A 13,548-nucleotide genomic window follows, 5' to 3' on the forward strand; every position below is an offset into this window, starting at 1 on the left:
ATAATATGTAGTGCGGGTATTAATCAGAGTAATATATTCATGAATCTAACAAGAAAGGTAGTAATTGTGTCTAAGTTCATGTAAATACTTTATTTTGTTAGAATTTTAAGTTTAAAAAAAAGTAAGAAAACCACAGATACTTTAATGAAAAAAGTTTCAGTTTTTATCATTTTTTCACCCTTTGGTATTCTTGACCTCTCAGTGCCCCTCTTGATCTTTCAGTGCTCTGACTTCAGTGTCCTTCTGTTCCTCTATCTAGCCTCACAGCCTCCTTTTCTAGGAATAGAGAAGTAATAGAGAAGAATGAGAATCTTAATTCTCAGCAGATCTTGTGCTACTTAATGTAGAGAGATATGCATTAAAGGTGAATTATGTCACTTCCTCTCCTTGTACTTTTTTAAAAATAAATAAATAAATAAATTTATTTATTTATTTATTTTTGGCTGCATTGGGTCTTCATTGTTGCATGTGGGCTTTCTCTAGTTGTGGCCAGCGGGGGCTACTGTTCGTTGCAGTGCGTGGCCTTCTCATTGCGGTGGCTTTTCTTGTTGAGGAGCGCAGGCTCTAGCCACATAGGCTTCAGTAGTTGTGGCACGTGGGCTCAGTAGTTGTGGCGTACGGGCTTAGTTGCTCTGCGGCATGTGGTATCTTCCTGGTCCAGGGATTGAACCCGTGTCCCCTGCATTGGCAGGCGGATTCTTAACCACTGCGCCACCAGGGAAGTCCCTGCATCAAGTTTCTTGATATGCAAGATCATTAACTTGGGATAGGAGAGGAGGGGATTGTCAGAGATTTGGAGGGAGAAAAAGGAACAGAGTAGCCATTTAGGAGAGTGAAGCTGCTTAAATGTCAGTGAAATGTGGTATGATTACAGGGCAATGTTGAATATCTACTTGAAGCTCTGGTCCTAGATTTGAAAGAGACTAGTCAATACTATGTTTTAATATAGTTTATAATCATAAAAAATTTAATTTATCATTACAGTTACTTTGGGGTGCTTACTTTGTGCCAGATGTTATGTTAAGTGCTTTATATTAATCATTTGAAGAATCTTAAGAGTGTTATTCCCATTTTACAGATTAAGAAACAAAAACATAGATAATATAGCAAAATACTGTATATCACCTCCCAGAATTTACATATTAATATGTTTCATATATATATATATATGTGTGTGTAGCTGTGTGTGTGTGTGTGTGTGTGAGAGAGAGAGAGAGAGGGAGGGAGAGGGGGAGAGAGAGGATGGGTACATAAAACATAAAAATAAATAGCACACTATATCAGTTGAAGTCTATTCTGTTTCCTTTCCGAAGGTCATTACGTTCCCTCTTTCCCAGAGGCAACCACTCATGAGTTTAATGTGTGTAAAGTTACAGTCTATATATGATTTTTTTAAAAAGTATTTTTCTATTTTATCAAGTTTTTATCAGCATATATTCTTGAATTCTTTCCATTTTAATATAAAGTTTATTATTTTAATTGCTGTATAAATAAATATATGAATATACCACAATATATTTATCCAGTCTTATCCAGTCTCCTCTGATGAACATATACGGTGTTTCCAGTGTTTCACCATTACTAACAATGCTGCAATTAACACTTTTTGTTTTACACATGTGTTCTTTAGAGATGAGTCCAGTTAATGAAATTGCTGGGAAGTAAGATATGTGTAGTTTCGGTTTTAATGAATGTTGCTCTTTGGCCTCAAGAGTAGTTATGTGTGAAGAATTTGAGAGTAGCTATTTCTTCAATACCTGATGTAAAACTTTTTTGAATATTTCCAGCCACATGAGTTAAAAGTTTTCTCATTTTTCTTTCTTTGATTATTTTTTGTAGTTCTTTTATTATTAGTAAGCTTGAGCCTCTTTTCATATTTATTGATCATTTGTATTTCCTCCTGTAAATTGCCTGATCCATTTCCCTCTTGCTTAATAGGAATTCTTAGTATCCTTTGGATACTAATCTTTTATATTTTGCAAATATTTTCTTAGTTTATTATTATGTATGTTATTGTTATACATCAAAAAACAGTTTTCAAATTTTGTTATGGGTAAGTTAATTTATTTTTATGGAATTTTTGTTTTCTTTACGACTTATCTTTAGATTAAAAAAATATTCTGTTTTCTTCTAAATATTTAAAATTTTCTTTTGATTTTTAAGCCTTTAGTCTGGATTTTATTTTTGTTTTAATGTTTAGTTGGAGAGTTATTTTTTTCCCCATTGGATAGACAGTTGTTTTAATACTGTATATTGGTATATCAATTTGAAATATCACTTTTATCTTAAATGTCCATATTTGCATAGGTCTGTTTCTTAGACATTTTCTCTGTACCATCGGTCTCTTTATTCCAGAGCCATAACCTATCCATATCAATGCTTTTATCAACTACTTCCTGGAAATTTTGCTTTCCATTCCTTTTAAATTCCTTAATCATTAGATTAAGCTATTTCTTCACATTCTATGTGAAGATGCTTATTGTACTTGATTAGCAAACAGTGTTGAATTAAAAAAAAATTCAAACCCTTTATCCATCTTTATAGTTCTCTTCTCAACCATGCTGATGTTCTTGTTATGTGATAGACCCCCAAATTATTAAATAGTTACCCAAGGAACTATTGCAATCCAAGACTTGTTTTGGAATGAAAAGAGATGAATAACACTTTTGTTTGAACTAGACATCTTGAATTTTTTTCTGATTTTTAGTTTACGAAATTGCTTCACAATGCACTGTACATTCCTTCCCACTCTTTTATTCATTTTTTCTCTGATTCTTTTCCTTCTCCCATTATTTCTTTTTAATCAGCTCTTTTCTTAGAAGGGTGGTAGGAAACAAAGGTAAAAAGGCAAAAAAGAAGGGAACCATTCATGTCCTTATTTGTATTTTAGTCTTTGATTAGTCATATGCTTTCTACATAGTTTTATCTTATTACATTAAATGTGTGTGTGTGTGTGTACATGTACATATACATGTATATATGTATTTGAATTTGACCAGAATACCATTGTTTACTTGTTCATCCTTCCTTATTTTTCTTTCAGGGCAACTTTACCTCCTCTGTGATATCATTTCTGACTCCTCTAATCAGAATTAGATAGGCCATCTCTCATATTATTTGTATGCCCTTTTATTTAAGGCATTAATTTATTTGTTTCTGTCACCATAAGGGCACAGACTGTATCAAAACCAACTTTGTATCACTAATGCCTGGCACATAATAGGAGCTGGTAGATTTAATTATCCCAGAGGAGGGCAATGTGGACATATGATTGATAAAATAGAATACTTGTAGCAAAATTTTGTATTTCTGAGGTTATTGATATTGTGGGGATGTATTTTAGAAGCAAAATAATGATATGGTATCTTGAGAGCTGATTGAGAAAGAGTTGGGAAGTTTTCAGGTTTCCCCATCTTATCCTTATCCCCTTGCCCAGCTCTGCCATTTAATTAATCCCATGTTTAAAGTAGAAAGGGAAAATTCAGTTTAGATCTCAGTGGTTGTTATTGGCCTTTTCTTCCACTGGGCTAATTCATTCAGACCACTGAGACAGCTCTGAAGGGGGGAGGAAATGAGCCTTCAAGACTATCTGGATCTTGCTCTTCTAAGTCACATCCCTTGACCCTTGAGAGCTCATTAAATATAATTCTCTTCATTGACTCTAGTTGTTGCCAGGTGGTATCCTTCGCTTTGTGTTGGAAAGATGTGTCAGTAAGGTCCCATGTGGCTGAGTCAGATGACAAGTGACATATCCAACATTGTATGGAGTTCACATTATGAACCACAGCCTGAGACAGTCATGGAAGGTAGTTTGAGGCCATTTGTCTGTATCTATTAGGGTGGGGGAGAGTCACACAGTTTATCCCCTTTGTCCTTTGCCATATTTTTGGAGATTGGCAAATGCCTACTTAATCTATCAAAGTCTACCATCACCTATCGGAGATGAGATAGACTACCTATATTTTTTCAAGAGTGATGAGTTCCACAAAGACCCATGAATTATTACCATTTTGTCATTGTAAATGACAAAGGAGGCTGGCTGTAGAAGCACCTCAGAGTCTGTGCCTAAATTTGTGTCTCTCCAGATATCCTTAATCTGAGTATTGTGAACCTTCCATTCCTCTTTTGAGTCAGAGATCTTTCCCTTTAGTCTTGGAGGGATGCTAAATTCCAAAATGTTGAAGTTACTGAAAATTTGATTACTTGATGACCTCAATGATAACTCTTTCTGCTTTGGTGACCATTTCTTTTATCGCTGTCAGTTCTGCTAAATTTCTTGCTATGTTTACAGCATATTCTGTTTTTTCTTTCTTTGCTAGTAGCTAGCTTCTCAAAGCCTTTTTTGATATATTGATGTATCTGCTTCCTTCCACTGTTATTAAAATTGAAAGTTAATATATGTAACTAAATTCTATTCATATATTCTAATTTACACATAATAATGGAATCTGTCAAACTCCAGGGTAGCATTTATACTTGTGTTTACTGCAAAAGCAAAGTTATTGCCTTTAGTAAAGTGTGTAATTTTCCTAAAATTGTCCACTGTTATCTACCCAGAATATATGTCAGTCTTTTATTTATTTTAAAATTTATTTATTTATTTTTGGCTGCGTTGGGTCCTTGTTGCTGCACGCTGGCTTTCTCTAGTTGTGGCGAGTGGGGGCTACTCTTGGTTGCGGTGCGCGGGCTTCTCATTGCTGTGGCTTCTCTTGTTGCAGAGCACGGGCTCTAGGCGTGCAGGCCTCAGTAGTTGTGGCTCACGGGCTTAGTTGCTCCGCGGCATGTGGGATCTTCCCAGACCAGGGCTCAAGCCCGTGTCCCGGGCATTGGCAGGCGGATTCTTAACCATTACACCACCAGGGAAGTCCCTGTGTCAGTCTTTTAGAAAGCAAGAAAAATATCTACATTCATTATATGAAACTTAAGGAAACTCGATTTATTTTTATCGTAATGAAGATATTTTAAAAACGTGTTTTCTAGGCCAACCGTATCCTGATCCAGTTCTTCCTCCACAAAGGCAAGACAGATTTTATTCTAATTCTGGTAGACTTTCTGGACCAGCGGAACTCAGAAGTTTTAATATGCCATCTTTGGATAAAACGGGTAAGAAATACTTGTGTGTATGTGTTTTTTAATAATGGTGGCATACTAAAGAATGGGAAGCTGCATAAAGGACTAATATAATTGTGATCTCTGCTTAGCTCTTAAGGCCACAGTCTCTTTCCTGAGAACTTCCTGGTTTTATGTTTCTTGTTATTTTGTACACATCCATGGCGTCTGCACATATGTTGGTGTTGGTTTGGGCACCACTGTAATGAGTTTACTATATGAACCCAAGATGGTAAATTTTACTGTGTTCTGTGATTAATTTTCTAGTTTTTCCAGTCCACTGACATATATCCTGTTTAGTAATTAGGGAAATTAGGCTGGTGTGAATGGATATGTTACAGTCTACCAGAAAAATAATTTGAGTGCATACTCTGTTGATGGGTTAATCAATTACCTTGTTTAAACCTTTCATGCTTAGGTAGATTTAAATTTTACTGAGCAATCAGCTATTTGTCAGGGGCTCTTTTTCTTAAACCACTTCACAGCAGCCCATTGAAGTTGGGAAATATATATATCCAGTGAATCTATTAGAAGTACATAACATTAAGGAAATAAAAAGATTAAAAGTAAGTGGAAAATTAAAATTTATGAGTTGAAGGTTTCTTCAGGAAAGGGTATATATTTTAGGGGAGGCATTTATCCAGTTGAAACATGTATTATTTTAGAAACTCATTCTTCTCTGAATAATAAGGCAAAAAAGCAGACCTGTGGCCTGTTTTTCTGTTATTATAATTAAGTTAATTATTTCTAATTGTTTGGCTTTTGAAATTGTTTTCCCTCGTTAATTCAAGCTTAATGGAATGAAAGTACATGTATGATTGAACATCTGTTTCTAAACTAATGCTATTTAAAATTTTTCACATGTCCATTTTTTTTTGTAATAGAACAGTATCCAATTTAGCAAATAATTTTAAAGTGCTTTCTGTTTGGAAGGTAGCCTGCATGACATGGTAGATAATATAATTACAGTAAAGTATAGTTTTTAGCTGTAAGAAGCTAATAATTAAATAGGAGAGAAGGACAAATATATATGCTTAACTAATACTGGTTAGAATAGTAAGTCCTATGAGAGAATATGTTATGTTCACAGAAAGGGAGAGCTCCCATATAGTTGAAGGATAAAGGAAAACTCCATGAAGGAGGTGGCATTTGAGCTGCTTTTGAGGGAATTTGAAAAATTAGTTAAGAGGTAAGGGTCTGTGCTAGTAATAATGAACAGTATAAGCAAAAACAAAAGAGCATGAGTTATTGATGGAGAATGGCTGTAAAACTGAGCTATTAATCCCCTGATACAAGATCTTAAGAGGGTTAAATGAGTTAATGTGTGTGGAAGTATTTTGTAAATAGAAAAATTTCTGTATATGTAATATGTTATTATTGGTTTATCAGTTTATGGTATTTACATGAAGGAGAGTGGTGAGAGATAGGTTGATACATTAACTTATTAGCACTAGTGCTCAGTAAATGTTTATTGAATGAAATGAATTATCTCATTTAATCTTCACAATGAACCTATAAAGTAGATGCTATTATCCTGATTTTACAGATGAAGAAACCAAAGCTCAAAAAGGTGCTCACGGTCTCAGGTAGGAGGTATTAGAGCCAGGATTTGATCCCATGTCTGTATGACTCCAGAGCCATTGTCTTGATCCCTATACTGAAATGAGAGGGTAGTGGATCAATTTAGTGCATCAACCCTGCCATTGATGCACTAAATACCTATAGAACGCTTACTGTATGATAGGCACTCTGGTAGCTGCTGTATTTCAGTGGTGAATAGGTCAGCGTTCCTTATACCTTGAGGTCTAGTAAAGGTCTGTAGGCAGTTGCAGTATATAGTGACAAAAGTAATGAGTGCAAAATGTTATGGGAGCATATGGGCCACTAGCCAGTAACCCAGATGGGAGGTAGTGGTATTTTTGTTTTTTTATAAATTTATTTCATTTATTTTTTGGCTGTGTTGGGTCTTCGCTGCTGCACACGGGCTTTTCTCTAGTTGCGCGAGCGGGGGCTACTTTTCGTTGCAGTGTGTGGGCTTCTCATTGTGGTGGCTTCTTGTTGCAGAGCGTGGGCTCTAGGCGTGTGGGCTTCAGTAGTTGTGGCATGTAGGCTCAGTAGTTGTGGCTCACGGGCTCTAGAGCACAGGCTCAGTAGTTGTGGTACACGGGCTTAGTTGCTCTGCAGCATGTGGGATCTTCCCAGACCAGGGATGGAACCCGTGTCTCCTGCATTGGCAGGCGGATTCTCAACCACTGCACCACCAGGGAAGCCCTAGGTGGCGGTATTTTGAATGTGGGATTGTCAAGAAAATCTTTTTGGAGGAAGTGACGTATAAGCTGAGAATTAAAGGAGAAATTAGCTGGGCCAAAGTGATGTTGATAATGTTTTGGGAGGAAAGAATAGCATCTTTAAAGACTTAGAATTAAGAATGCCTCTTAAATTATGGCTGCAACATGGAGTGGAAGGTGCACGTCAGGGAATATTGAAACAAGTAGTGAAGAGGTAAGCAGTGCATAAAGTTTTCAAGGACCTGCAAACCTGTTCAGAAATATTGGACTTATTTGCAGGATAATAGGAACATATTAAAGGACTTTAAACAGAGAAATAATCAGATCAGATCTGCATTTTAGAGAAATTGCTCTGGTTACATTATGGGGAATAGATTGGAGGGTGCGGTTAAAGGTTGGAAGGAGGGTAACTTTTTTTTTTTTTTTTTTTTGCTCGGTACACGGGCCTCTCACTGCTGTGGCCTCTCCCGTTGCGGAGCACAGGCTCCGGACGCGCAGGCTCAGCGGCCATGGCTCACGGGCCCAGTCGCTCCGCGGCATGCAGGATCCTCCCGGACCGGGGCACGAACCCGTGTCCCCTGCATCGGCAGGCAGACTGTCAACCACTGCACCACCAGGGAAGCCCAGGAGGGTAACTTTTTAGGGGACTGTGACAAGTCTACAGGGTTGATGGTGGTGACTTAGCAGAGCATATAGATGTGAACAGACACAGAAAAGATAGAATTGGGAGGACTTAAGATTGAAGGCATGTGGTAGTGAGGGAGGAGGAGGAGTCTTGGCTGATGCTCAGGTTCTTGGCTAGGGCACTTGGACCATTCATTGTTCGGAGACAAGGAACAAGGAGCAGCAGAACATTTGACAGGAAAGATTATAAGTTACATTTTGAACTTACAGACTTAGCTGCACCTGTGATACACCTGCACTACTATTCAAGTAGGCATTTCAAGCTCTGAAGTCCTGGGGGAAATATCTAGATCTGAATTATACGTCTGGAAGTCTGTAGTGATATACATCAAATTAAAGCTGTAGGAGTGGATGAGATTTCTCAAGGCAAGAATGAGAAGAAAGTAGGGCTGAGGGTGGAACTCTGAGGAGACACCACTGAGGAGTAGTGGAGCCCACCGAGGGGACTGAGAAGGAGCAGCTAGAAAGGAGAGGTAGAGAGGGTGCCATCCCAGTAGTTGAAGGCTGAGAGGACTTAAAGAGGGAGGGAGTAGTCAACGATGGTGAGAAATAAAATTAAATGAGGGGGCTTCCCTGGTGGCGCAGTGGTTGAGAGTCCGCCTGCCGATGCAGGGGACACGGGTTCGTGCCCTGGTCCGGGAAGATCCCACATGCCGCGGAGTGGCTGGGCCCGTGAGCCATGGCCGCTGAGCCTGCACGTCCGGAGCCTGTGCTCCGCAACGGGAGAGGCCACAACAGTGAGAGGCCCGCGTAGAGCAAAAAAACAAACAAACAAACAAATTAAATGAGGACTAAAAGTTCTATTTTAATTTAGCAAAAAAAGAGACTTTTCTATCTTGGGGGAAGTAACTTCAGTGGAGCAGTGGATGTTGCACCTAGATTGCACTACAGTGAGGACAAAATGGGAGGCATTCTGAATAATATATATAGAACAGTTTTTCACTGTGATGGGGAGAGCTAGCTGTAAGGGGGTGCTTCTCTTTTTCTGTCTTATTTTAAAATAGTAGTTGGGAGAGACCTGCTGATAGGATGGGTCTAGCCGAAAGGGTGGAGGGAGGCAACAGAGAGAGGAAGATCCCTGTGGAAGCTGGAGGAGGGGGACTCTGAGTACAGAATCAGGGTCTTAGATTGTCTAGAAGAATCCTTTCCCATGATAATAGGAAGTAAGATCATAGGAATATAGTGGCTGATACATTGATATGTTTGACTACAAAAAGTTAAGGGAGTTTCTAAGTGACTGGTGTAGTAGGTTTGAGGAGAATGGAGGTTTCAAATTGAAGGGAAAACTGGCTTAGAAGATGCAGAAGGAAGGCTAGGCAATAGGCAGCTGGAAATGTGGCTGGAGGTCTGCCAGCCTGGAGTGGAGACAGTCTACATGGCTCTGTGGTGTAGTTTACCCCCCACAAGTGCTAAGTGGCTCAGGTATAGGCAGAGTGGAAGTAGAGAGTTGAATTAATCCAGGGCTGAATGTTGTCAAGCACATGTGAAAAATGGCCAATAGGATAAGGACGCTAGTGACGGGCTGTTAGTGATGGAGTTTGAAGTCTGTTAATTAGGGAAGGAAATGAAGAAAGGAGGAAACTGAGAGATCAGAGGACTGGAAGCTTCAGTGAAATCCAAGGACAGGTATAGCGGGAGTAACTAAATGAGAAGGCTAGGAGAGGTAGGTGGTCGTGGTCGGAGAGAGGGTTGTTTGAATTTATGTTCTTAGAGCCTGAGCAGTTCTTGATGATAAAGTCCAGAAACATTTATTTTGAAACAGTGGCTAATCCAATTGTTAGTCTGTGTTACATGATGGAGGAATAAGGAAGGAAAGATGAGAGGGAAGAAGGGAGGAAGAAAGGAAAGGAAAGAAGTAAGGCGGGAGAAAAATGAAGGAAGAAAGGAAACAAGGAAGGCAGGAGAAATATGAAGGAAGGAGGGAGGGAGAGGGATGCTACCTCCTGGAAGCTTCCTTAATGATGCTCCTTTCAGGATTGCCTAGGCACAGGATAGGGAAACCACAGTCACATGCCTTTGCAGAACTCGTGAGTCTGCCAAAATTTCCAGGGACCTCAAGCTGTTCTTGTGGCCCTAATACAGGATGCTGGTGTCAAGCTGGTTGTCAGTGTCCTTTGTGATCTCTTGATCTAAGAATGGAGCGATAAATCATGTGTTTTTCACGGTTTAACTTTTATGTCTAGATGGGCCAGTGTCTTCAGAAATGGAATCCAGTAGAAATGATAGCAAAGATGATCTTGGAGTAAGTATTGAAAGTGGAATTTTATCCATGTATTCAGGATCTTTCTAATCTCTTGGTTTACTAGAATAGAAATTTAGCTAGCCATCTAGTTTTTGATTAAAAGCTGCTTTTTTCTTTTCCACAAATATACTTCGTACTTAACATTATAGCTATTTCCTTTCTGGATTGTACCCTATGGTGATAAAGTACAAGGTACAGACTTGAGGTTTGATTTAGTTTATATAGTTAAACAAGAACTTGAATTTTCCCCCTTGGATTTTTATCTTAATGTTTTAAAGTATGTTTTCTGTTTACTGCGCTTACAGTCTTGGTTTTTGGTCACCTTGGAAATATTAACATAAGCATCATTTCTTTTTCTCAGTATATGCTTGATAAAAGAAATGTATATTTTGGTACTCTTGGACTATTCTTATGTTTTATCTTTAGCCAGATTATTACTTTGTTGGTTAAAGCTGTTTTCTGTTGAGTTAATAAAATATTCATGATAGCTAAAATTCATCTGATGTAGAAAACCGAATATTTCTCTGGAGCCTTTTAGGATATCATAGACTGCTTTCTGCCTAGGTGCCTAGATGCTTTCTTCTAAGCCTAAGCTTTTCAGGAAAACTATTGCAAATTTTGCTGTTGTTTAATGACTGCCATTTGTCAATTTGCTGTAGAATTTAAACGTGCCTGATTCATCTCATCCCATTGAAAATGAAGCACCTGGCCCTGGCTTGGTTCCCCCACCTCACCCTCCAATCAGAGGCCCATTGTTTCCAATGGGTACAAGGGGCCCTTTCATTAGAAGGGGTCCTCCTTTTCCTCCACCTCCTCCAGGAAGCATGTACGGCGCTTCCCGCGATTATTTTCCACCAAGGGATTTCCCTGGCCCAGCACCTCCTCTATTTGCAAGTATGCTTTTTTTTTAAGCTTAATATATGTCTTATAGAGTAGGTCAGAAATATTAATTTTACTTTCTATTCATGTAGTAATACAGTGGAGGAAATTTTTTCTCAGCTTCTGTGAGTGTGCCGTTACTTTTCCAGATTGGGAAGATAGCCAGCCATCAGTAATGAGGCCTCATCAGTAATGAGGCTTCAACTTGATTCGTCTTAATAATGTGGAATTATTTCTATGATTCAGTAATCAAGAAAATCATTGGCTCTTTGCAGCAGTCTTATGTTAAGACTAAAATTGTTTGTATCTTATTTGATAGAAATTGGGTACTCTGTCAATTAGTAAAAGTAATTTCAATTTATATTTTTGCATTAAAATCACTGGCTAAAGTATTTTTTAAAATCTTTTTTTCATAAGTAGCTCCCATGCAGTCTTATTTGTTTAAAACCTAAAATGTGTTTATCATGTTTGGACTAATTGTTGAATTTATTGAAATTCCTTATATCCTCACATACGAAAAATGGAATAGTTGTTGCTTTTATGTCTATGCATTGCCATTTAGAACTATAGGTTTCAGCAGAATAAATACAGGGTTACCAAACACTAGGAAAAAGCCTATCATTTGCCTAATATAGTCATTCCTTCCCTCATTCTGCCTTTATTTTTAAAGTTTAAGGTGAATTAAAATGAATTTTAATTGGGAAATTTAAAGACAGTTTTTGACATAACTGGAAATATTTTAGGATAGTATCAAATTAGACTTGAGTTTGAAGTCTCGTGAAAATTATATTACATGAAAGCTTTTTTTAGAGTAAGTTTTACTAGATTTTGAAATAATTGTTCTCCTTTTCAAAAAGTGTTAAGATGTTAGATTTTCATAGGACAAAAAAGTTGCACCTAGATTAATGATATTCCCTTTAATCGCATGTAGTTGAAGAGAATATGTGTTGCTCAATGTTGTAAAAATTCATTTGTTAGATCAGGTAATTATTCTGGTGTCAACTTTTGAAAATAAAGATAGGTACTAGCAGTTATAAGCTAATGATTTACTGGGGCTGCAGTACAGGTGCTGAAAGTTAAAAAATGTCTTTTACCAATCTCTTTGAACAGTGAGAAATGTCTATCCACCAAGAGGTTTTCCTCATTATCTTCCCCCAAGAGCTGGATTTTTCCCTCCACCCCCGCATCCTGAAAATAGAAGTGAGTTCCCATCAGGGCTGATTCCGCCCTCAAATGAGCCTACTACTGAACATCCAGAACCACAGCAAGAAACTTGACAATATTGTTGGGTCTTTCCTCAAAAGTAATTTTGACTTCTCTCTCATTTTCAGTTTAAGTAACTGCTGTTACTTAAGTGATTATATTTTTGCTCAAATTGAAGCTTAATGGAATTATAATTCTCAGGATAGTATTTTGTAAATAAAGATGATTTAAATATGAATCTTATGAGTAAATTATTTCCATCTTATTTTATTCTAGATAGTATAATTATTTTAATTTAACACATCCACTATCACATAAACAATAATGAGAGTTTTATATATGTAATCTTGCAGTTGGGGATAATTTGAACTCCAAAGGCTGTGTCTTTATTCCAAGAACTGTATTTACTATGGTTGTAGACAAATGTGAAAGTAACTTTATGCTTAATTAAATAAATATTAATTGATTTAAAGACTTGTTTGGCATTGATAATAATAAAATCAGCTAGTTTTTTTAATAAATATGGCTCCATTAGTTAGTTTCTTTACTTCTGCCGATAGCTTTGAGGCTCAAAACTAATGCTTTATATGGGTCTTTCCCATTCAGTTATCTTAACCAAAAATGTGTTCTCTTTCTTGCAAATAGACATGAACGACCCAAAGCAACAAATTAATACTCTTAAAAGTCAAAAGTTCACTGTATTTTAAAGAAAACCAGGATATTGTCTAATGGCAAATTTCAGAATTTGAATCTTCTTAGTTCATTCACTGATTTCCTATGCAGTTTTTTTTTTTTCTTCTTGTTTTTCTCTTCATTTGTAAGATATTTACTGTTTTTAGTGGGGAATGTTGAGATTTACTATAAGGTAACTGTATTGAGGCAGTGTGTCATTTTGAGCTTTGGACTCCGTATCTTTAGAATGTCTCTCTAACTCATGTTTGTGTTCTATTATTAGTCATCTGGCACATTAGTATGATTATGAAAGGAAAGGCAATTAAGTATAGGTAATAAATATTATACTATTTATGTACAGAAAATAGGCTAAATAGGCTTAGAAAAAAGGCTAAAAAGAAAGGATCTGTGTGAAATGCCTGGGTAAAATAATAAGTAGAATGAGGATTATAAAAGCATCATTACATTTGG

The 13,548-nt window shown here is 37.2% G+C and overlaps 1 protein-coding gene across 10 annotated transcripts in view; it reads left to right on the forward strand.

The window, feature by feature from the left end:
- LOC111173208 (MIA SH3 domain ER export factor 2) overlaps positions 1–12,643 on the forward strand; it is an 87,346-nt gene extending 74,703 nt beyond the window's left edge. For all 10 annotated transcript variants that reach the window (XM_089907635.1, XM_089907632.1, XM_089907638.1 and 7 more), the window contains 4 exons: positions 4,981–5,103; positions 10,265–10,323; positions 10,983–11,217; positions 12,313–12,643. In XM_089907635.1, the coding sequence (XP_089763761.1) occupies positions 4,981–5,103; positions 10,265–10,323; positions 10,983–11,217; positions 12,313–12,479 (584 nt within the window). In that variant the 3' untranslated portion in view covers positions 12,480–12,643. The remainder of the gene's footprint in view (positions 1–4,980; positions 5,104–10,264; positions 10,324–10,982; positions 11,218–12,312) is intronic.
- Positions 12,644–13,548: the final 905 nt, after the last annotated feature.

This window comes from Delphinapterus leucas, chromosome 2, assembly GCF_059928025.1.
Source record: "Delphinapterus leucas isolate spDelLeu-1000000601 "Yukka" chromosome 2, BTC_Dleu_Yukka2, whole genome shotgun sequence".
In the NCBI taxonomy this organism is placed as follows: Eukaryota; Metazoa; Chordata; class Mammalia; order Artiodactyla; family Monodontidae; genus Delphinapterus; species Delphinapterus leucas.